Source organism: Stegostoma tigrinum, chromosome 3 (genome assembly GCF_030684315.1).
Source record: "Stegostoma tigrinum isolate sSteTig4 chromosome 3, sSteTig4.hap1, whole genome shotgun sequence".
Lineage (NCBI taxonomy): Eukaryota > Metazoa > Chordata > Chondrichthyes > Orectolobiformes > Stegostomatidae > Stegostoma > Stegostoma tigrinum.
Window position 1 is genome coordinate 40,455,940 of NC_081356.1, and position 24,690 is coordinate 40,480,629.

Sequence of the window (24,690 nt, forward strand, 5' to 3'; positions counted from 1 at the left end):
ATGATGAGAAAAGAAACAGAAGAAATTACAGGTTTTGGGCTAGGTTAGGAGAAACCCTGACGAAATTTAGCTCAAGCAGCAAGATCAAGCTCCATTTAGCAGCGGCTGCTAAAGATATTATCAATCCTGGTGAGAAAGAAGAGTTGGAGTTCCCACATTCAGTGTTATGTTTTTTGGGAGTAGGGGGCGCGTCGAGAGACGTATTTGTGGAACACATTTGGGGAAATGAATGGCTTTTACCCTACGGATTTTACGGTTGTCCCTCATGCAGGTGCCACTTTAAAATCCGCGATTTATGTGTGTGTTTGGGTCGATGGAGGGAGGGGGAGGTAGAGGAAAGCCAGAATTTTAATCCATACTCCGGGTTTTGCGGATCTCCAACATCCGGGTTCTCACCGGCCGGTCCCTCACTCTCCCACCCAACCTCCTCCAACACTGACGCCCCGCCTCCCACCCCGGCGCCGCGTCATCAGCTGGAGACAAGATGGCGGGTAGGGGTTTGAAGCCTGGCTCTGGAGTCAGTGCGCAGCCTGAGCGACATTGCGTCCTCGATGACGGTGGCTCCACTCACTGGTAAAGTACTGCCGCCTGAGCGACTCACAGGGGGAAAAGACAGCGAGAGAATCGTTTTCTTTAGAGGAGGAGGCTGAGGAAGGAAGGGAAATTCCCAGGCTGTCAGTCAGAAAAGGAGACCCCGCTTACCGCTGAGTTTTGAGCCTTTGTGACCAAGCGGCTCGCTCGAATTCGGCCATGTATTTCCTGAGCGGCTGGCCCCGGAGGCTGCTATGTCCCCTCAAGGGCTCGGAGAAGCCGTTTCACATCCAGCCTGACTCACGGAGACTGGTGTTCGCGCTCCTGTCGCAGTCACAGATCAGCCTGTGGTACAGCAGGGTGAGTACGAGCTCCAGCATCTGCACCGTCCTGGTCCTGGCAATATCTCTGTGTATCCATCTACCTGTCCGTGCCGCCCCCGTCAGCGTGTGGAGGTGTGCCTGCGAGCGCGTGCGTGTCTGCGCTGCTGTCCCCCAACCCCTGCGAGCAAGTGTGTCTGCTTGATCTTCTGTCTGATGCGAAAGCAGCGTAGTGTTAAATATCATTCTTTGGTCTGTCCCCCGTACTTTCTTCTGTCAGTGCCTGATTTAAAAAAAACGCTGTTTTCCCTCCACAGAGTTGTCAGTGGAGCCAAGTCAAATCTTCAGAGTTTGGGGTTCTGTCAAAATATATTTAAAACTGAGTGAATGAGGTTTGTGTGTGGGGTCTAGAGGAGTTTTAAAGGTACGCAGTTTATTTGTTTTGATAAATGGAAGGGATATCCTGTTGAAAATGATGTCTCCAGACTCTCTGTTGAGTCTTTGTTTGTAAGTGATTTTGCATTGCTAGCCACTCTGGCTCTGCTTAAACATCTCTTCAGAAGTTTTACTCCTAAGTATGAGAAAGCTGATCATTCATGATTTAAATAGTCAAGCATTAAGTATGGTTTTTGTTTTAAAATGGCTCAACTAACCTATAACTTTACAGATGTATTATGCTCTTTTTAATCACCTTGAGAATAACAATTAGCGTGTGTTCTGACCATGTAACTCACTTTACTGCATGGTAGTGCCCAGAAGGGATATTGCCAATCCAAGTTTGAGTTTCTTATCAGAATCCAGAGGTTTCTTACTCCCTGCAACCCTCTTGTGCATATGTTTCTGCATTATTTTGGAAAGAGGAGAATAATGAATGATCAGATGTTATATCTTATGATGATACATTAGATTATAACATTTAAAAACATTAAAACACTTTCAAACTTTCAACTGCTAATCTTTGCTTCTGCAACCTCCAATCCGCTCAGTCACTTGCATACCTTCACTCCTGCTCGAGCTGCCACGTTCACTCACTGAAATGCTCAGTATGTAAGCTTAACAGACAATTTTTTTACCAGATTTGATGCGAGCACTTCTCCTCCTACTCTTTCTCCCCACCCCCCCCCCCCCCGAATGATCACTGTTCCAAAGTCATTGAGTATGCAGTGATGACGGACTTTTCTCACTATGCTGTATCTCTCTTTTTGATAGTTACTCCCTGAATCAATTGTAGGGATCTCTGGACTTCTTTGTTACCAAGTCCAGCCTGAAAACCACGCCCTGCTCAAAAGTACCCACACTGACTTCTCTGTCCTTCTAAACTGCATGCTATCACATCTCACCTGCCCTCTCCAAAGCCCTTGAACATGCCAATGCCTCCAAAATTTGTATTCGTCTTTTCTGGAGCCCCTTATTTGAATCCCTCCAATCAGATTTTCAACTGATGCCCTAGTAGTGCAGCAGATCTTTACAAAATCACAAATGGCATCTATTACTACCTAATTGTAGCTAGTGAATATTCAAAGCTGTTTCTTTTCCTGCATCCACACTAGTGTTCAGTTGGGAAGTTTATGGACCCTCCAGTTGAAGAATCAGCAAAACAGGGACAAAACTTTAAAACATTTGTCATATTCAAATTCCCTCTTAGTTACTGCTGCATGCCATCTCTCTAAACTTGCAGACCTCCAAATTCTGTGACCTTTGGCTTGTGAACCATGCGTCCTGCCATCTTTAAGTACGCATTGGCGAACAGTTTAGTCTCCCTTGGCTGGTACTGTCTAAATGACTTCAAATTGCTGCTTCTCTTTCCTTTCAAAGCTTTCTCAAAATATCATCTTTCTCTCCATTGCACACTGGACTTCTTTTGCCATGTGTTTTCCACCTATGGGGTATTTTCTACTTGAACGTTTTATATAATGTATGTAATGGCAGCAAGTTTGTTTGGTGATTTCTAGATGTGGTGAGAGGCTGTAAAGAATAGAAACCAGTTTGCAGTAAAAATCACATATTGCATGTTTCCGTGTACTTGGAGCATAAGGGAGATGCGTTGTGTAATTATATCATCCATGCTACCCAGTTGAAAGCAAGCCCAATTTGAAACAGAAACTTGCCTTACCCTAGAGAGGCTAGTATCAAGATTGGTATTGCTGTTAAAATCATAGGATAGGATGCCACCATAGAAGAGTCTTAGACATTGGAATCAAATTTGGTTCTGACTCTGATGTTGTTTGACTCCCAACCAGCTTGCGTGATTTTACCAGTTAAGATTAGATTCCCTACTGTGTGGAAACAGGCACTTCAGCCCAACAAGTCCACACGGCCCTTTGAAGCATTCCACCCAGACCCATTCCCCTGTAACACACACACCCCTGAACACTATGGGCAATTTAGCATGGCCGATCCACCTAACCTGCACATCTTTGGACTGCGGGAGGAAACTGGAGCACCCGGAGGAAACCCACGCAGGCACAGGGAGAATGTGCAAAGGCCACACAGACAGTCACCTGAATCTGAAATCGAACCTGGGTCCCTGGTGCTATGAGGCTGCAGTGCTAACCACAGCCACCGTGCCCCCCCCCTTTAGAGGCACCTTTTAGCGCTTCATCCAAATCAGGACATCGGTGAGTTTTGCTGATGGGAAGGCCAGTCAAGTCACCTGAGATCTTTACAAAGAAAGCTTAATAAAGGTTTGACCACAGCTGCCAAACTATCATTGTGGAGTACCCAAGCCCGTACCCAGTCCTCTATCGTTAGTAACCTGTCCCTTCTGGGCAGATGGTTTTTGCTGTTACAGATCTGTCTTTGGCAAGATCACTCAGGTAAGGGCTGATATATAGACAGCCTAACATGTCTCTTTCATAAATTCCTCTCGCACTTGCCTTTTGAAGTTATTTCTATGCAATTAATAACACTCCACCTTTGGAGTGTGATGCTTTATATTGAAAGCTAAGTGAGTGGCCCATTTAATATGCAAGCTTGCTTTTGAAAGAAAACTTGTTCTGTTACTTTGGTATTTCACTTTAAAAGCATGACACACTATTGACACTAAATTACTGTATTGCACAGACCGTAGAATCACAATTGATTCTCCTGTTGTGCAATTTAACAATTTCTGGCATTAGTTCAATAATCATATTTGAGTAGCTAGATAACTATCTGTAGGTAGTCAAATTGTAATGTCATTTGATTATTATTGGAATCAGGATCTTCAGATTAGTATTTACAGCAGCTTGTGGCTTAAACAGTTTTTGTCCTGTCCACTATAGAACCCCTGATAAATTGCAACCAAACTAATCTGGATTAATTTTTCAGATGGGTTTTATTTTTGAAGACGTGAACAATGGGGAAGTTACAGTTGGGTTGTGGAGGTTTATTTCTCCTTTTCAGTCTCCAGTGTGGCAGTTTTACTTGCATTTGTTAGTTGACTGCTTCTTTTGAGTAGGATAATTGTGGTTTTCGTGGTGAATATTTTTATGTACTTGCAATAACAGCAAGGCTGTAAAGTCCTGAGGTTGTGGAAGGCACATGAACTAAAAGTCTTTGAACTGCATATTACCTGATAATAAGGATCGGTATTTTTATGTTTCATTCCTATGGTTTTTTTTTTAGTAAATACAGCCTCAGTTAACTTAAAAGAAACTGTGCATATTATCCTGAATAGATGTAGTATAATATGTTTGCAGTGCTACTTTGTATTACTCTTTCTTTTTCCTTGTATTTACAATCTAGTTCAGCTAGATAAAGTGCTCAAATATTTGACTTTGCCACCTTAACACAACTACACAACATCATATTGGCTCAGATATTCCAATCAGTGGCAAAAACTGTATCTCTGACCCCGATCAGATTAAATGCTACTCACTTACCGTTAGATGACTTCTGTGCTTGAAAGTCCTGGACATGGGCCCATGAACTCATTGAGGAATTCACAGATTCAGCAGTGCAGAAGTTCTTCCAGAAACCAATGTCATTTTGCAGTAGGAAATAGTGTTCTCTAATTTAAATATCATTGTGTCTACACTGTATAGACTGCAGATTGCCACCACTTTCTTGAGGGCGGTTAGGGATGGGTAACAAATGCTCGTCCAACAGTGAACCCCACGTTTCTGTGAATTAATTTTTATAAAAAGGGCAGTGCTCAGAGTGGATTTTAATCTTCTGTTTTCTTTTTATTTGTGTTAAGTTTAACTGAGTACCTCGAACTCTGACAGCAAGGGGCTTTTTCAGAAGGGTGCAGATAGAAGGAAATTGCACATCAGAAGTTTCAATATTGCAGGTAATTCCCAGAGTCTGTTGCATCACGGATTCCACAAAGTCCTGACGTTGCTCGAACAAAAGTACTCTACCAAAGCAAATGTTAGTTTTTGCTTTATGTATTGGTTTTGGATCACTTTGCATTGAGTAAGTATGAAAGTGGACCAAATGGTGAACAAGCTAAATTGAGTATGATTTGCTGGATTTATTTTTGAATTTGAGGAAAAATGTTCCAGCCTAATATCGGAAATAACTGACCTTATCATCTCTACCAGTGTGATAAATTCTTGCAAAACATGGTTTAGTGGCAGTGTATGCTGAATTACACGAATGTGATTCTGTTCGGTCATTAATTACACAGCTTTCAGTATATTCAGATATTTGGCCTCTGATCCTGATTTGGTGTTTCATTCGCGAATCAGCCATGATTCTTATTTAATGGCAGAGAAAGCTCCAGAGTCCACATGATCTACTGTCTCCATTTATGTTTTTGAAATTCACGAAATGTGTAAATGGAAAGCTTTTGGACCTTTGTCACAAGCAACTGTATCCATCTAAAAGCGTTCAGACATATAGTTTGAATGTTTCTTTTTTGGTGTCTAAACTGTGGCATTGAAGAGGCATTGTCATACCTTGTGAAAAGCAATGTGTTCAGTGGTAAACTTGTGTTAGCTTTAGTATTGTAGTGGAAAAATACTTAGCTTGCACTGGAAAACTGCAAACACTAAAATCTGAAGTTTGCGTTTATGTAATTGTTTCAATTTGTGCATGGTGAAGGAATGATGCATTGATATATTTCTTTCCTGGTCTGGTTGAATGAGGATGTCAGCTACAAAAGTTTGAAACTCTCCACACTTTGAATAGTGCTGTTAGACTCTTTACATCTAAATAGCAGAGAAGTTGTTACTCCTGCACGATAGTGTCAGTCTCCATTATATACTTTATAAAGGCGCTTGATCCACATCTGAGGACAGATTGGCTTTGAGGCAGTCCACAAGTATGGAGAGACTGTCTTATGAGGAGAGTTTACATAAGTTTGTATTCATCAGGAACTTAGAATGAGAGATGACCTTACTGAAACATTGGCATTCTTTGGCAGCTTTACAGACGTGGTGAGATTGATTGTCCCACAGGGGAAACTAGGACTGGAGGGCATAATCTCAGAATATGGGGTCATCCATTTGCAACTGAGATGGGGAGCATTTCTTTCTTCTCAGAATGTAGTGAATCTGTGGAATTCTTTACTGTAAAGGCTGTTGGAGCAGACTTGATGGGCTGAATGACCCACTTTTGCTCCTACATCTTAAGGTCTTGGCATGCATCCTAAAATATGGTTTTTAAAACTGAAGAACAAAACTTCAGTTGAGGTCTGACCAATGAAGTGTAAAAAATTTAATATAACGGATCAACTAAGTACACAAGTTTGTAAAGTCCTGGATTCCTTGTGCCTTTGTTAACAAGCTTCTCAACATGTCCTGCTACCTTCAAAGATTTATGTTACATACACCCTTTTCCTGCCATATGTGTCACTCCAGTGGTAAAGATAAATTACGTTGGCCAGTTTGTGTTTTTTGACACAGTAACAGGGTGGGAGGGAACAATGTAGTTGATATGTAAGTGGACGTCCAAAAGACATTTGATAAAGTGTTAGACTTGATAGAAAATCTGCTCTAGGCATCAAGGGAGAAGTAGCAGGATGAAAGGGGCAGTAACAAAATGAAAAAAATTGGCAAAACATTTGAAATAAACGTTGAAGGAAATGGCTGTTTTCCAAAGTGAAAGATGGTGTACAATGAAGTTTCCTAAATTCAGTACTAAACTCGGACTGAAGATGTAGGTGACCATTTTAAAACTTACAGATATTGTGAAACCTGAACATAGTGTTAATACCAATTTTTGCAGGTGTAAGCCATCTAGCTCCTTGAACGCCTCTACCATTTGGTAAGATCATGACATAAATTTCAGGATGTGGAAAGGTTGAGTAATTGGAAAGGTAAATGGTAGGAAACAAATGTAATTCTGGCAAATGGTAGTGTTAATGGGGGTGAAAGGAAGAGTCTGAGGAACAGTGCACATACACCGTTCTGTCACTTCCGAAGATTTTATCAAAGCAGTTAACAAAGCGTCTGGTCATTGAGTTTCACAAATAGGCACATAACATACAGAGTTATTACTTGCTGAACTTGCATAAAACAATAGCTCAGACCCAGCTGCATCATACTTCTAGAATAACATCTAGAAAATGTACTGCAGCAGCTCACAGTGGGTTCTTTTACAGTACCTTCCTAATCTGCATCTCCTATCATCCAGAAGAACAAAGGCAGCAGACGCATGAGAACATCACCACCTCTGATGAAGGGTCTAGGCCCGAAACGTCAGCTTTTGTGCTCCTGAGATGCTGCTTGGCCTGCTGTGTTCATCCAGCCTCACATTTTATTATCTTGGAATCTCCAGCATCTGCAGTTCCCATTATCTCAGAACATCACCACCTACAAGTTCTCCTCCAAATTATACTCCATCCCCAGTTGGAACTAAATTGTCATTCCATCACTATCACTGGGTCACAGACCTGGAACTGCCTTTCTAACAATACTGTGCCTGTACATACTTCAACGTTGCATAGAGTCAAGGTGGTGACTGACCACGACCTTCTCAAGGGCATTTAGGGATGGCGCACATTTTCTGTGAAATTTTTTAAAAAATGCCTTTGTAAGTAATGGAACAGAAGATTTACTAGAATGAGTGAGTAATGTTTAGTGTGTTCTTTGGGTGATTGATACAGATTCATTTGTGGTCATGAAGGGGAGTGAATAGTTGAAAGATAAAACAATGAAGGGATGATGGGAAAGACGAGGGTTGTGAATTAAACAGTTTGCTCATTCACAGAGCCCCCCCCAAGAACTGATGGGCTGATTGCCACATTGTGTCATAAAATCCTTTGGCTCACGGTTGCTAAAATGTTTCCATAGTTTTTAACAACTCTGTTTAAGTCCTCCTGAAATCTGGTACTGTGCTCTGAACTATATTTCTGACATTTGTAGTGGCTGCATACTTTGAAATTATACACTAAACAACTGAAATCTGGTTGCAAAGTATATCAAAAAGAGCGATATTCCTTAAAATTTCAAATTATATTTCTAAAAATATTCATCACGGCGATCTACCCTGGGATCAGTTTTGGGCCCATGCAGCCCCTCTCACTTCTAATTCACTTTAGGTTTGTGGCAAAATATTTTTGGCGCTGTGGTATTTCGCCTATTGCCTTTTTATTGGAAGTCCACATATATAATTATCTGTATTGCCAAAAACAACAGTGTTGTTTCAAAGAACTCTATGAAGTTAGTTAAACATGATCGGCATGTTACAAATCCATGCTGACTTTTATTTAAAAATCCATATTTTTCTAAACCATGGTTAACTTTGCCCAGATTATTGTTTTTGTTACTTAGCAAAAGTTGCTAATTAAGGTTGGGATCTTTGCTTTATTTATTAGAGACATAGAGTATAAAAATGATGTAGTGATGGTAAATCTTTATAAAGCGCTAGTTAAACCCAAGTTGGGTATCTGCATTGAGTTTTGAGCACCACATTTTGCAAAGATATCCAGGCCTTGGGGTTGAGAAAATCTATTGTGGTGAGATTGGAAATGCTGATGTTCTTCCTCAGACAGAGAAGATTAAGTGAAGAATTGATAGAAGCGTGCAAAGTCTTGAAGTTCTAATAGTGTAAATAAGAAAATTTCACCATGGCAGAGGTTTGGTACATTAGGCAAAGAGATCACGAGAACATTATTTTTCACTCTCTATGTTGTGGTCTGGCACATGTTCCCAAAAACAGTAGTGGGAGCAGATTCAATAATGTCAGAAAAGCTTTTGGGTAAATTGTTTTGAGGAAAATAATGTTGGGTTCTGGGGCAAGGGTAGAGAAGCAGTTAGCTGTACCCAATGAGCTAGCACAGAAGTGTTCTGCTAAATTGTCTCCTCTGCAGTGTGAAACTATGATGTTGTAAGCAGTGACTGCAATTCAAAATAATTCTCAGTATGTGAACTGTGTACTTAGAAGTGCTAAGATGCTGTATTTAATGCTACTGTTTTATTGTAGTAAATGTACTAGTTCCTATTCATGGGAATTGTGATTGAGGCTTTTCAAGATGGTTTTTCTAATGATCACAGAAACAATTCCCCTACGCAGGGCTATGTAGTGGGCAGAATATTCTAAAGTATCTCTATATGATTGGCAGTGCACTTATTATCTTTGATATATGCAATTGTTATTATTTGCTCACATGACTTTTAAAGACTTTACTACCAATCTTATGGCATATTTTTGTTACAGACTAAATTATTAAACTGGTTCACTCACAGATGATTTTTAAAGGAAGAGAATAGTTGCTTTAAAATCAATCTACATATTGTCAAGATTGTAAAACCTAAATATACAGTTCCTCCTGTAATCCCGTAGATCTAAAGTAACATTGAGTTTGAATTGGTGTTGTCAGAATTGGAATGTTTATTGTTCTGTCAACCCAGCAGAAATTCACGCTGTCTGATTTTTTTTTTCTTCACTTTTCTGAAATATGAACTGAGTCAACACAAACAATATTGAGATTCAAAACTGTAGTCTTTACAGCTCAGAGGCCATTTGGTCCATTGAGTCCATATTATAAGAACTGATTTATATTCTTAAGATGTGGAAAGAGCAATTTCCTGACATCACTTTGATAAGGCAGCTATTACACTTTGTCTTCTGTGTTACCTGTTAAATAATTTGCTTCAGTGGTGATTTATTCATAGTTTTTTTTAAATGAACCTAAGCCAGAGAATGAATATTTGGCTTCATGCAGAATCTGTAAAGTATATCATTTAAAACTGTCACAATCCTGCTGAGGTAATGAAAATAATAAAAAAAGTCTCTAATTAAAATAGTTGTTTTTCAGTGTATTGTGAGAATGTCTCTTACTTGAAGCTCACGTTTAACAACATTAGTTAATTGGGCATATTTGATATTTGGGTTCCCACCTTGATATGTTCTGAATTGGCTGATTCAAATAACAAATGGTCTAAATTCCTTTTATGCAGGTCTGAGGAAGTTCTGTGACCTTTTTGTGTTATTCTTGTACTGATGAGTTAGATAGAGGCATGATTGAATGTGATGAATGTGGCAGTTGTGTAGCACTACATCCAAGTCTGCAATCATAGACTAGAGTCAGTGACAAGATTGTAAATGTTTGCTGTACAGGTACATACTTTTGTTTGAAAAGCTGACTGTCAGTCACAAGTAAATGACTTCGAGCCCTGTTGGTGTTCAGCTGCATGTACAATACTGAAGTGAGTGTAGTTAGGAGTTCACAAAAACATAGTTAATGAAGCAAGGTCTGCTCGACTGGCTTTGTATTGTGATCGCAGTGAAATTGCGGTGACTAACTCCTGGAGTTAACTGTAGGTGAGTGGACAGGGCCTGTGAGGAGGAAAAGTCCAGTATTTATGCATCTTTGGGGTTATCCTTTTCATTTGCTTTTTACCGTAGATAAGACCGTCGTTAATGTAGTAACTGTCCCCAGCATTGCCACTAAATTTACATGAGAATTTAATCATGAATGAGGATTTGGTAGAGCAGGGAAGGAAGATATGTTTGCTTCAGTCTTATTTTGGGTACTGATGAATGCTGAATTTTCCTTTCTGAATTATCACTGGAATTCTAAACCCTAGCTTATAGTAAATACTGAAAGCCCTTTGGCCATGTCAGCTGGAGACAATCTGGGCTTTCCTTTATGGATTCTAAACAGAGCTTGTTAAATCCAGTTGACTATTTTTAAAAAAAATTACTAAGAATCTAAGCATACTGTCTCTAATTGCCCTTGAGAAGGTCATGGTGAGCTATCTTCTTGAACCCCTGCAGTCTTGGAATGAAGGAACATCCATACTGTTTTAACAAAGTGAGTTCCAGGATTTTGACTCAATGACAGTGAGATAAGGTCTCTATAGTTCCAAGTCAAGATCAAGAGAGAATTGGAAGGGAATTCAGGGGTTATGATGTTCTCTGCTGTCGTCCTTCTAGGTGGTAGATGTCGGTTGGGGCGGGGGGGGGGAATTTTGAGAGGTATTGTTGGAGACTCACCTGTCCAGGTGAGTGAAGGGCGCTCTGTCAGTTTCCTGACTTGTGCCTTGTAAATGGTCGAAAGGCATTGAGGAGACAGGCCGTGAGCACCTTGCTACAATGAGAGACTTGTTGCTTCTGACCGTTATGTCAACTATTTCAGAATGTGAATGATTCTGTTTGGAAGGTACTCCTGATGTTCTATACTACATGCAGTTGTTTACATTGTTGAGAATTTAGCTTCTGGATTTTAATCACGCTATCTATTACCGCTTAACCAAGTTTAAGCTGTGTGAGATAACAAGGTGTAGAGCTGGACCAATACAGCAGGTCACGCAGCATCAGAGGAGCAGGGAGGCTGACGTTTCAGGCCTAGACCCTTCTTCAGAATTAAGAAGGGTCTAGGCCCGAAATGTCAGCCTCCTGGCTCCTCTGATGCTGCTTGACCTGCTGTGTTGGTCCAGCTCTAAACCTTGTTATCTCAGATTCTCCAGCATCTGCAGTTCCGACTATCTTTAAGCTGTATGAGTTGGCCTTTGAATACAGGGCATTATTAATATATTTAGAAATTGACATTATGTTTTGGTGAAAGTTGTCGTTGTTAAAGTTTGACTGTGTCGTGTTAATAGAGGTTTGAAACATTTTAAGTAATACAAGCATTCCAGGTTTTGATAACTGTCTCTGCTGTTATATTACATTTCTAGTTATTGCATAATGGTGAAGCCTTACTGTCCTATAATGATGACAAACTATTTCCAAGCATAAAGGCCATCTCACCAGAAGTATGTTTAATGCCTTGTGATGAATTTGTACTGTTTACATAAGCAATTTGCTAAAATTTAGCATGTCAGTTCTAGAGCACAAGAAAGAGCTTAACCTCTCTGTTAGTTTTGGTTGAAGTAGTACGGAACAGATACTGACCTCAATTGTTAAGCCTGACAAGAACTGCATTCATCTAAGTGTCTTGCAGTTTTTTTGCCTTTATTCTTCAAACCTCTTGTGAATGTTGATAGGCAAAAATTTGTTTTGAGTAAGAAGATTTGGCTGTCTTCACAAAATTATTGGAATGAATTTGTTTGTAATTTAGATCCAGTTGTAATCAAATGAACTGCATTCTGTGAGGTATTTGGGAGCCCAAATTTATTTTCAATCTCCCTTCTTTTCTCCTCTTCCCCTTCCCTTCCTCGAAGGTGCTGATGCAATGCTGGCAACCTTACGTTAATTTGTTGAACTTGTTCATTTCATGTATAAGCTGTTTAACAGACCCAAACCCATTCTTGTCCTCTTTAACAGTTCGAGGATGCAACACCCGTGAAGGTTGGTTAGAGAACTAAGAAGTGGAAAATGTGCACTCATTTCTCCTTCATTTTGTTTTCCTAATTGATTGAAGGAATTTGGATTTAGTGTTAATTAAACAGATTTCCAGCAAATGCTGCTTGAAAGTGTCTCTTACGGGTGTCAGACAAAAGCCGAATTATTCTTAGCTGAGCTTTCTTTCAGGGGGTAGATTAGGTAGTGTTCCATCGTTGCCTGTAGAGCTATAGCCCAATATAATCCTTGGTCCTAAGGGTTGCAGCAGCTTTCAAGACATGTTCTGTCTGTTAATGAATGAGGTCTCATGAATCATGCGGGTGGTCCAGCTTCCTTATGTGCAGTCTTTTATAGAAAGTGAATTGTTGAAGGAGGAAGGTCTCTACTTATCCTGATTTTATGTCTTTCCAATCACCTTCTCCTGACATACTGAAGATATTTTGTAATGTTCCTCTGCTGCAGCTAAGTGGGCATCTCTGTATAGATCAGGTATTGACCCTGGTCTGCATGCCATCTTCATTCCGTAAGTATCGGGCAGTGAAACAATTATTACGTTAATGCCATACTTTTTATTAGGAGATCCATTTTTTTTTGTTTTGTGATACTATGTATCTGAAATCTTTTTTTATCCTCTCCCAATACCTTGCAATCTCGTATGGCTAGGCCACTCCCCATCGTTGTCATAATACGGCCATTTCTGTCAATTCCTTATCATCCTATCATCTTCCTGTCCAAAACTTATTTTCTTCTGTATCTGCCGATACTATTTCCAGTTTCATTTATAATAGTACTTTTAAATTTCCAATCACCTGGATCATGATAGTCCATTCACCACAACCATTTGGTGCAGTTAGATTTGCTAAACTAGCACATTCATCTCTACCTTTGACATAGTTTTCAGTTAAATTATTAGTCCCTTTCATTCTGGCTGTTTCCTTCAGTATGGCTTTCGTCTCCATTCCATTTGTGTGCAAGGAATGCTTATTTAAATGGTTAAAGCAAGCGAGTGCTTTAGTCATTCGTTGCCGGATCAAGCTTGCAAATCGATGGGCTGAATGGCCTAATTCTGCTGCAGTGTCTTATAGCCTAACTACTTGTGTACCATTTTGTTGGATACTTTAAATTGGACTGCTGTGTAAGAGTCTTACATACTTTTGATTAGTAGATAAAAATAATAGGTTTTAATTAGCTTTATATTAGAATTAGTTTTCAGAGGCATTCACGCTTTTATGATTAGACTAGTTTTTCCACGGAGGCTTTGAAAAATAATTCTAGATGTCTGAGTCACCGTGATGGGTAGTATTTCTTTAAACTGTTAAGTTGAAAAATTCTCTGTATGTGATTGTGTCAGTGATTACCTACTTAAAGAAGCATCTACAGAGCCTTGAGACCATGTTCCTGAGTTCTGCATTGGTGGAAAATTTGGGTGGATGACTGCAACCACTTCATATTTATGAATTTGGCAGTGTTGTGGAACCGACTTTTTGATTTCTGCCCACGGTAACTCAACTTGTAGTTTAGCAAATAACTTGGGTGGTTGTTCAGGAATTAAGAAACCGGTCTAGATTAGATTAGATTCCCTCAGTGTGGAAACAGGCCACTCGGCCCAACAAGTCCACACCGCCCCTTGAAGCATCCCACCCAGACCCATTCACCTATAATCCGCACACCCCTGAACACTACGGGCAATTTAGCATGGCCAATCCACCTAGCCTGCACATCTTTGGACTGTGGGAGGAAACCGGAGCACCTGGATGAAACACATGCAGACACGGGGAGAATGTGCAAACTCCACACAGACAGTCGCCAGAGTCTGGGATTGAACTGTCTGTCTGTGCTTGAACGATGAAACGAATATATTGTGAAGTTGAAGCCTCTGTACTATGTTATCATTCCTCCATCTCTGGTATCGGTCAAAAGTTGGAACAGTATTGCACCATGGCATAATCAGAGAAAATACGGCAACTGGAGAAAGAACAAAGGCTGACCTAAATAATTGTTAAGTGGATAACAGTGGTGAGTGTTTTGGGGCTAGACATGTTGTTCTGCCTCTTTAAACCATTTGCCAATGTCCATAATGGATTTTGAATTTTTGTCCAATGTGTCAAGCCTAAAGTACTATCTATACCATTGATTGCAGCATAATTATCTCCATGTGATCTGCTGAAAGTTCATCGTAAACCAAAATACACTTCAAAATGAATGTTGAGCTCAGCTTTTATGCTGTAAGCTAGCACTCCCACTTAGCTGTGCACTCCGCAATGACTAAGACCTTTTTTAAAGAAAGGAATACAAATTAATCAATATATTGATGCTGCTTATTCCATGTCCTCCCTGTCTCACATCTGGACTAAAGTTGTTAGACTCTGAGGAATTTTTGCATGTGTAGAAGTTGCTGACGTTGCCAATAAGTGATGTTTATTTTTAACTTTGGGGTTGTAATATTGTAAATAATATTAAAATTATAAAATAAAATTAAATCATTATAAGCACATTATAAGGGCTTTACATGACTGAGTAGGCAGCATTGACTAAGTCTTCTTCTGGTGCATATTGTCTTCTCGTGCCTGCTTTGTGGTGTGTTTGTACAGAAGTTGAGCTGATATATCATTCCATACCAACATTATGGAAGTACCCAGGTTTCAGAATGGTCTAGGTTTTTGTCATATGAATCAAGAAATAGGAACAGGAGGAGGTTGTTCGGCCCCTCAAACCTACTGTACCATTTGAATAAAATCATGACTGGTCCAAAATTCCTTGTATTCTCTTTCCTGCCTCTTTCCTGTAACTCATGATTCCTGAACTGATCAAGAATTTATCCATCTCATCATTGATTATACAAAAGGACTCTGCTGCCACCACACTCTGTGGCAAGGAATTCAAAAGACACAGCCTCAAGAATTTCTTCCTCATCTCAGTCTTAAGTTGTTACCTCGTACTCTGAAGCCATGTCTTCTGGTCATTGCTTCTCCGTGAGGGAGCGTCTTTCTTCAGTATTTTCCTTGTCAAGCCCCTTAAGAATCCTACATGTTTCAATGAGATTGACTGTCAGTATTCTAAAATATGTAGCGTTCTAACCTGTTTAGCCGTTGCTCGTAAGACAGTCTCTATACCAGGAATCATCCGAGTGAACCTTGTCTGAATTGCCTCCAGTGAAATGATATCCTTCCTTAAATAAGGGACCAAAACTGTGCTCAGTAGTCCAGATGTGGTCTTGCCAGCACCTTGTAAGTTGCAGTAAGATTTCCTTTCTCATACTCAAATGCCCTTAAAATAAGGGCCAACATTCCACTAGTCTTACCGATTACCTGCCACATCTGGGATACTAGTTTTGTGTTTCATGCACAGTACCTCAAAATCCTTGTGTTGCAGCTTTCTGTAGTTTTTCTCTACATAAATAATACCTTATCATTGTAAATATTATGCTCTTCAAAAAGAAACAGTTTCACATTTTTCCACATTATATTGTATTTGCCAACTTTTTGCCCCCTTACTTAACCTACCAATGCTTTATATTTCTCTCTCAATTTGCTTTTCCACCTACTTCTGTCGCCTGCAAATTTGGCTACAGTACATCTTGTTTTCTTCCTTCAAATCCTCACTATATACTGCAAAAGTTTTTTGGTCCCAGTACTGATCCCTGTGGAACCTTGGTTACAGGTTGGCAACTTGAAAAGAATCCATATCCTCACTGAGTTCTGAGGAAGAGTCACTGGACCTGAAACATTAACTCTTTTTTTTTTCTTCACATGCTGTCAGACCTGCTGAGCTTTTCCAGCAATTTTTGTTTCCATATCCCCACTTGCTGTTTCCTGCCCATTAGCTAATATGCAATTAATTGTTTCCTTTGCCTCCACTCCACTTTCCTTTTTATTGAAACAAAGATTGTCTGCAGTGTACTTTTGACCTGAGGGCATCAGGAATACACACTGTTTGCTGGTATGAACATTTTAATATTTAGGACACAGTGCTTTGGATTCAGCAGGTGATTTTTTTTATCTTGCATGAATTAACAATGTGATTCTAGTTATTTAGAATTTTCTAAACTGATGTAATTTGAAATGAAGTACAGAACAAGACTGGCTCCAGCTCCTTCTCTACTGCTACCGAGCATGAAGACTGTGCTCTGAGTGCTTTAGTTAAGTGTGTTTTAGCTTCTGTTCATTAAATTTCCATATCTTTTGAGGATGCCAAGTGTACCAGAACATGAATGACATTTGGAAAGCCATGGTTCTGCCTTGAGATTCAAGAAGCTTGTTCCTTTGAGATTTTTTGCTTTAAATTCCTATTGTGTGTATTGCTTCCTTGTTATTTGAGTAGCTTGGTTGGACAAAAATCACACTTCAACTATGAACACTAAGCAATAATGAATATCTAAGGTTCTTGAGTAGATTTGTAGCCCAGTTTGTGGATGCTGTGGTTGGTCGGTTCGCTTGACCAGTTGGTTCATTAGTTCGCAGACGTTTCATTTGCCTACTGGCTAACATTGTCACTGCAGCCTCCAATGAAGTGCCGTTGTGTTTTCCCATCTGGTAATTAAACTCTGGGGTCCACTGGAATTGGCTACTCATTTCTGGTTTTTCTTCCCATGCAAAGACTAAGACAAACATTACATTGGACAGACAGGAAGGAGACTGGCCATAAGACTACATGAACACCAACTACCAATAAAAAGATGTGAACCAGTACTGACTCGTCTCCATTCACATGGAGAAGGAGAACTACCAGTTTTGGTTGGGACAACATCAGGATCCTAGGACAGGCCGAACTCAAGCACAGGAATTTCTAGAGGCTTCGTTGGCCGCCAAGAAGGCCATCAATAAACATGTAGAATTAAACCCTATATTACACCACTGTGAAGAAAAACCGCAATGAGGTAACCAATTCCAACGGACCCCGATGTTTAAATACCAGGCAGGAAAACACAGCACTTCATTGGTGGTTGCACCGAAGATGTTACTCAGTAGGGTAATGAAACATCTGAGAACTAGCAAACCAATCATGGCAAACAATGAATATATCTAAGTCAAAATGTCTATTATAGCCTGCTTTTCTCAATTTCTGAACTGCATGCGTTGTATTGTAAAGGTATTTCACATCATTCTCAAGTAAAGCATGACGCCAAATCACACAACATATTGGATCAGATGACCAAACTCTTGAGGCGTAGGAGGGAGTGGGAAGGCAGTGATGGTGGCTCGGTCAGAAGGGGCAAGGGGAGAGAAAAGGAGACGGGTGAAAGGGTAGATGTGGATGAGGGTGGTTGGTATGGAGTGGGTGGCAGAAGTGTGGAAGAGGAAATGGGAGAAAGGGAGATGAGCTTCTGAGCTACTACTACAATTCCAACTGCGCTTCATTCACTGACTCCTGTACCTTATCCTGAGGCATGAAAATGTGGTCTCTCTAGGAAAAGGTTGGGAAGCATAGTCCTAAAGACTATTTGTCGAATGTAAAATATCTTCAATCACCTTTTATTTGCGAAGTCTTTTCCTCAATCTTTTTGGATTTCATTATATTGGCGTTGAAATGTTTTAAACAGTGGTGGTGTATGTTTTTTCCATCACATTGACTTTTAAGATAGAAATGTTAACTGTACAAATAAAAAGATTATTTATTTTCTTCATTCAAATTTCAAATGATGAGTCAAAAACTAAAATTTAAACACGAAATTAAGTTAACTATCCTTAAATTCACTTTTGGCATTATAATGGCTTGAGTCAGTATTCTATAATTTTTTTTGTCTGACACAAAAGGGTCATGAATTAGCAGCATATTCTCACTGGCATAAATAAGAGCAGTGGAAATTGTTTTGATCCAAGTTTGGGCTGTGTTGCTGAGATTAACTTAGTTTCCACAATTGCCTGGATTCAATTCTTTCCATTCCAATGCTAGATGCCTGTGGATTTATTTAGTTTACAGGGCAATTTTCTTTTTTTCCTGGTTTCAGAATCAGAAGGACTGTTACGTATATTTTCAAAGATGTCAAAAGTTGTTGTTAAAGCTCTAAGCACTCTTTTCAAATATTAATCTGTAAAATTGGATCAGTTGTATAATCTCAGATATTAGAATGTTTAGTTGTTAGCATTGCTGCCTCACAGCACCAGGGCCTCAGGTTGAATTCCAGCCTCTTCTGACTGCCTGTGTGAAGTATGCGCACTGTGTTTCCTCCAGATGCACCAGTTTCCTCCCACAGTCCAAAGACGTTTAGGTGAATTGGCCATGCCAAATTGCCCACAGTGTCCAGGGATGTGTAGGTTAGATGGGTTAATTGTGCGGAGTGCAAGATTATTGGGATAGAATAGGGGAGTGAGTCTGGGTGGGATGCTTTTGCAGAAGGTCAGTATTGGACTCATTCGGCCAAGTGGCCTGTTTCCACACTATATGGATTCTGTGAAAATACCTGACAGTGTTATTTTGTAGCACAGTAAAGGACTGGAATTACAATGACTTGTAAAATACTTCACAACTAAATTCAAGTGGTCACATAATGTGCATCTGCAGGACTTTAATAATTTTAGATTGAACCTACAGTTGTTAAAGGGGATGTTCTCTTTTAATTTAATATCTACGAAATAAATGACCTGTCATCAAGAAGAAGATCAATTTATCATAGCAGTAAATGCCCCATAGAAATTGTGTTTTGGCAATTTCAGCTTGGAAGCAGCTATTTTACCCAGTTACCGGTTATAGCCAGTTGTATGCTATGTCAACCTTGGGTTTAGAATAAAAAGATTCATCAGCCAAATTTAAACAAATTACAAAGTTGTTAAACTGTTACAAAAGGTTTGAGGTAGCAAGAACTGCAGATGCTGGAGTTGGAGACAATGCAGCTTGAAGCTGGAGGAACGTAGCAGGTCAGGCAGCATCAGAGGAGCAGCGAAGTTGACTTTGACCCTTCAGGGTCCCAACCTGAAATATCAACATCTCTGCTCCTCTGATGTTGCCTGGCCTGCTGTGTTCCTGCAGCTCCGCAGTATTATTATAAAAGGTGCCTGTTTTGGCAAAGATGTAAGACTGATTAATATGCTTTGAAACCTGGAGCATCTATTCATCTAAATAATCTCACACGCACCAATTAAAGTGAAGAACTTACCCTGTAGAAGTTGATTTTAAGGAAAAAATCCTAGCCAATAATTGGAGGTCAAAACTAACATAGTGAAAATTTTCAAGATGACATATGTAGTCAAGTGTCTCTAAACCCAGGCAGCTGTAATGGGGACCTTTTACAGACGCAGCTTGTTTTGGGAAGAACTCTTTTTTTTTCCGTAGGTTTTTCAGGAGAAGAACTAAATTACACTGGACCCTCAGGGGTTCCTTTTGATATTGTATATTTTTGTAAGTATGGCGGACTGTCATTTCAAGAGTTCAGTCGCATGATGTAATGATGACATCAGTTATTTTGGAGAGACAAACAGCTTTCTAATCTTCCTGCTTGCAGATTCAACACCACAATTGCAAAGCTGCTTCTGTTTTAACACTTCAGTTTCCCTGGTTTTCCTTGGGACCTAATGCTAAGAAAATCAGAGGATGGGCGAGCTAGCATCTCTCTTTCTCTGCATGCTGTTTTCCCAGCTGAATTCCAAATAAAATCTCAATCAGGACTTACTGACAGACATAAACCTGAAAATGTGATTTCCAGTGGATAAGCAAGTAGTTCAAACATCTGCCAATGTGGTATACTGCATCCATTGTACCCGGTGTGGCTACCTCTACATTGGGGAAACCAAGCGGAGGCTTGGGGACCGCTTTGCAGAACACCTCCGCTCGGTTCGCAATAAACAACTGCACCTCCCAGTCGCAAACCATTTCCACTCCCCCCTCCCATTCTTTAGATGACATGTCCATCATGGGTCTCCTGCAGTGCCACAATGATGCCACCCGAAGGTTGCAGGAACAGCAACTCCTATTCCGCTTGGGAACCCTGCAGCCCAATGGTATCAATGTGGACTTCACCAGCTTCAAAATCTCCTCTTCCCCCACCGCATCTCGAAACCAGTCCAGTTCGTCCCCTCCCCCCACTGCACCACACAACCAGCCCAGCTCTTCCCCTCCACCCACTGCATCCCAAAACCAGTCCAACCTGTCTCTGCCTCCCTAACCTGTTCTTCCTCTCACCCATCCCTTCCACCCACCCCAAGCCACATCTCCAACTCCTACCTACTAACCTCATCCCACTTCCTTGACCTGTCCGTCTTCCCTGGACTGACCTATCCCCTCCCTACCTCCCCATCTATATTCTGCTCTCCACCTATCTTCTTTTCCCTCCATCTTCGGTCCTCCTTCCCCCCCTCTCCCTATTTATTCCAGAACCCCCACCCCATCCCCCTCTCTGATGAAGGGTCTAGGCCCGAAACGTCAGCTTTTGTGCCCCTGAGATGCTGCTGGGACTGCTGTGTTCATCCAGCCTCACATTTTATTATCTTGGATTCTCCAGCATCTGCAGTTCCCATTATCACAGTTCAAACCATAGGACTTTGAAGAAGCGTTTTCAAAATAGTTCCCTATTATTTTAATGCGCCCCCACACTCTTCTTTCATTTAAGAATGAACAGGTTCGGGTATCCTCTTTACTTCAGATGAACCGTTTCTTGCAATCATCCAGACATGAGTCCTCAATGCATGTTATGAATGGGAATGTATTCCAAATGCCACACATTATATTTGATGGCAAATATTTACAAAAGTGGAGAATAATGCTAGGGTTAGCTGAAATCTATATTAAAAATATTTTTAAAAACTTGTTCCTTTTGAAGAACCTTGCGGCATTCAAATATGTCAATGAAGTTATATCTAGTGAATATTGTAAATATAGAAATATATCAAACTCTGAAGTACTTGAGTGAATGTAAGCCTTAGAGGTGTGAGAGAGTTTTTTGGATTGTCACTGTATCTTGATTTTTAAAATTCCTACCCGTATTTAGAGTCTTCCATGATCCCATACCCTGCAACAATCCCCAACCCTGTAAACATTTTCTTCAACCCTCCCAATTTTGACACATTGTGCTTCTATTTGTTATTCCTTGCTTTATTTGCTCCACAATAGGGTCATTTAAGATGTTTTTATATAACATTTTTCTTCTTCAACTAAAGTCCTTGTACTTGTCAAATTACGTAAGGAGATGAAGGCATCAATTCTTTGTTTGACAGCCTTCTAGTAAAGCATGTTATGGCATTTTGTGCATGTATAATGGCTTAAAGTAAAAGTTGAAAATCATGTAGCTTTTAACTTTTTGTCTTAAGATCATTTTAAGCTTTAACATTATGTCACTTGACAAAGTACTTTGGTATTGCAAGTGATACGCAATGAACTTGAATATTTTTGTCAAACAGTTGACTGCGGTGGCCATGTGAAAGCATATTGTCTTTATTGTATCCTGTAGCCATTGCAGTTAATGCCTGACAATCAAATTTACGCCAAAACATTTTGCAGTGCTGCCTCCTTGTTGGTCATTAAATTTCCACCAGCAGCTAAGAAGTTTGTGAGGTAGTTTTAAAAAGAGTCAGATTTTGAGATCTTGCCTTTTTATTTTGAGATTTAATATGCAAATAGTTGGGAAAACTTAAATCCTAGTAAAATCTGACCCACCAAAAAGAATTTATTCTAAAGAGTTTGGATTTCCGAATTTCCAGCAAATGTATTGTTCCCCTGTCTAGATGTGTTTTCTGTGGTGACTGTATGAGAATCCATGAGAAGAAATTAGGCCATTCAGTGCCTTGGGTCTGCTCCACCATTGAATCATGGTTGATAAATTTCTTAACCCCATTTTCCTGCTTCTCGCTGTAACCTTTGATCTGCTTAATAATCAAGAACCTGTCCACCTCTGTCTTAAATATATTTAATGACCTGGCCTCAACAGCTTTCTGTTGTAATGAATTCCATAGATTCATCATTCTCGGGCTGAAGAAGTTTCCCCTGATCTCCATTCTAAAGGGTCTTCCCTATATATAAGGCTGTGCCCTTGGGTCCTAGTCTGTCCTGGTAATAGAAACATCTTCCCAATGTTCACTCTATCCAGGCTTTTCAGTATTTTGTAAGTTTCAATTAGATCCCTCCCTCATCCTTCTAAATGCCATTGAATATGGACCCAGACTCCTTAAATATTCTTGATATGTTAAGAACCTTCTCTGTACTTGCTCCAGAGCCAGTACACCCTTCCTGAAAATGTGGAGCCCAAAATCATTCTTAATATTCTAAATGTCGTCTGACCAGAGCCTTTTAAAGCCTCAGAAGTACGTCCCTGTTTTTATATTCTAGTCCTCCAAATGCAATGCTGGCATTGATTGATCGCCCTAACCACCAACTCAACCTCCAAGTTAACCTTAAGAGAATCTTAGGTTAGGAGTCCCAAGACCTGTACACTTCAGATTTGATTTTTCTCCCCATTTAGAAAATAGTCTGTGTCTATTCTTTCTGCCAAAATGCATGACCTCACACTTCCTCACTTGGTATTCCATCTTTCATTTTGCGCACTCTCCCAACCTGTCTAAATCCGTCTCCTCAATACTACATGTCCCTTCGCTATCTTATATCGTCTGCAAACTTGGCCAGAATGCCCTCAGTTCCTTCATCTAGATCATTAATGTATAAAGTGGAAAGTTGTGGTCCCAACAATGACCCTTGTGGAACACCACTTGTCACCAGCTGCCTTCCTGAGATTCTTTGATCCCCACTCAGTTTTCTGCTAGACCGCCAATCTTCTGTCTGTGCTCGTACCTTGTGTCTTGTCTTACTCAGTAGTCTCCTGTGCAGCACTTTGTCAAAAGCCTTCTGGATGTCAAAGTAAGTAACACCCATTGGCTCTCCTCTGTCTAATCTGCTTGCTACTTCCTCAAAGAATTCTAACAGATTTATCAGGCATGACCTCGTCTTGATGAAACCATGCTGACTTTGCCCTATTTTACCGTGTATTTCCAAGTATTCATAAATCTCATCCTTCATAATGGACTCGAATCTTACCAACAACCAGGATCAGGCAAATTGGTCTGTAATTTGTTTCAGAGATAGGAACTGCAGATGCTGGAGAATCTGAGATAACAAGGTGCAGAGCTGGATGAACACGGCTTCGTTTCTGAAGAAGGATCTAGGCCTAAAACGTCAGCCTTCCTGCTCCTCTGCTGCTTGGCCTGCTGTGTTCATCCACCTCTATACCTTGTTATCTTGGTCTGTAATTTCCTGTCTTTTGCCTCACTCCCTCCTTAAACGGGACAGGGTTGTCAGTCATTTAGGATCTTCCATGACTCCAGTGATTCCTGAAAGATTGCCATTACCACCTTCATTATGCCTTCAGCTACCTCCTTCAGAACTCTGGGTTGTAGTCCATCTGGTCTAGGTGATTTATCTATCTTCAGACCTTCTGGTTTTTCTCGGATCTTCTCCTTGCTGATGGCCAACGTGCTGATCTCTGCTACCCCCATCCTCCGACGACTGTGTTGAGTTTTTGGGGTGTTACTCGTGTCTTCCACTATGAAGACTGAAACAAAGTCCTTGTTCAGTTCTTCCGTCATTTTTGTTCTCCGTTACTACTACTCCAGGATCACTTTCCAACAGCCCAATGTCCTCTCTTGCCCTCTTATATATCTAAAGAAAATCTTGCAATCTTCTTTTATATTACTGGCTCACTTACCTTTTAATTTTTTCCTCCTTATTTCCTGTTTTAGTTGCCCTCTGGTCTTTGGTCTTTGTAGGCTTCCCAATCCCCTGGCCTCCCACTGCCCTTTGCGACATTATATGCTTTCTCTTTTGCTTTTATGCTGTCCCTGACTTCCCTTGTGAGCCATGGTTGCCTCGTCCTCCATTTAGTATGCTTCTTTGTCCTAGGGACGAATTTTTGCTGCGTCTTCTGAATTACTTCCAGAAATTCCTACCATTGCTGTTCCACTGTCTTTGCTGCTAGGCTCCTCTCCCAGTCAGTTCTGGCAGGCGCCTCCCTCTGTAGTTATCTTTATTCAACAGTAAAACCATTACATTCTGATTCCAGCTTCACTGTCCTCAAATTGCAGAGTAAATGCAATCATATTATGACCACTGCCTGCTAAGGGTTCCTTCACCTTAAGTTGCCTTATCAATTCTGCCTCCATTGTACATCACTAAATCCAGAATTGCCTGTTCCGTAGTGGGCTCCACCAAAAGCTGCTCCAAAAAAACATCTTGTAGACATTCCACAAGTTCCTTTTCTGGCGAT

General features: G+C 40.4%; 1 protein-coding gene across 1 annotated transcript in view; it reads left to right on the forward strand.

Moving 5' to 3' along the window:
- Positions 1 to 468: 468 nt before the first annotated feature.
- ric1 (RIC1 homolog, RAB6A GEF complex partner 1) overlaps positions 469 to 24,690 on the forward strand; it is a 162,658-nt gene continuing 138,436 nt past the window's right edge. The window contains exon 1 of the mRNA XM_048528358.2: positions 469 to 891. Coding sequence (XP_048384315.1) covers positions 751 to 891 — 141 coding nt within the window. The 5' untranslated portion in view covers positions 469 to 750. The remainder of the gene's footprint in view (positions 892 to 24,690) is intronic.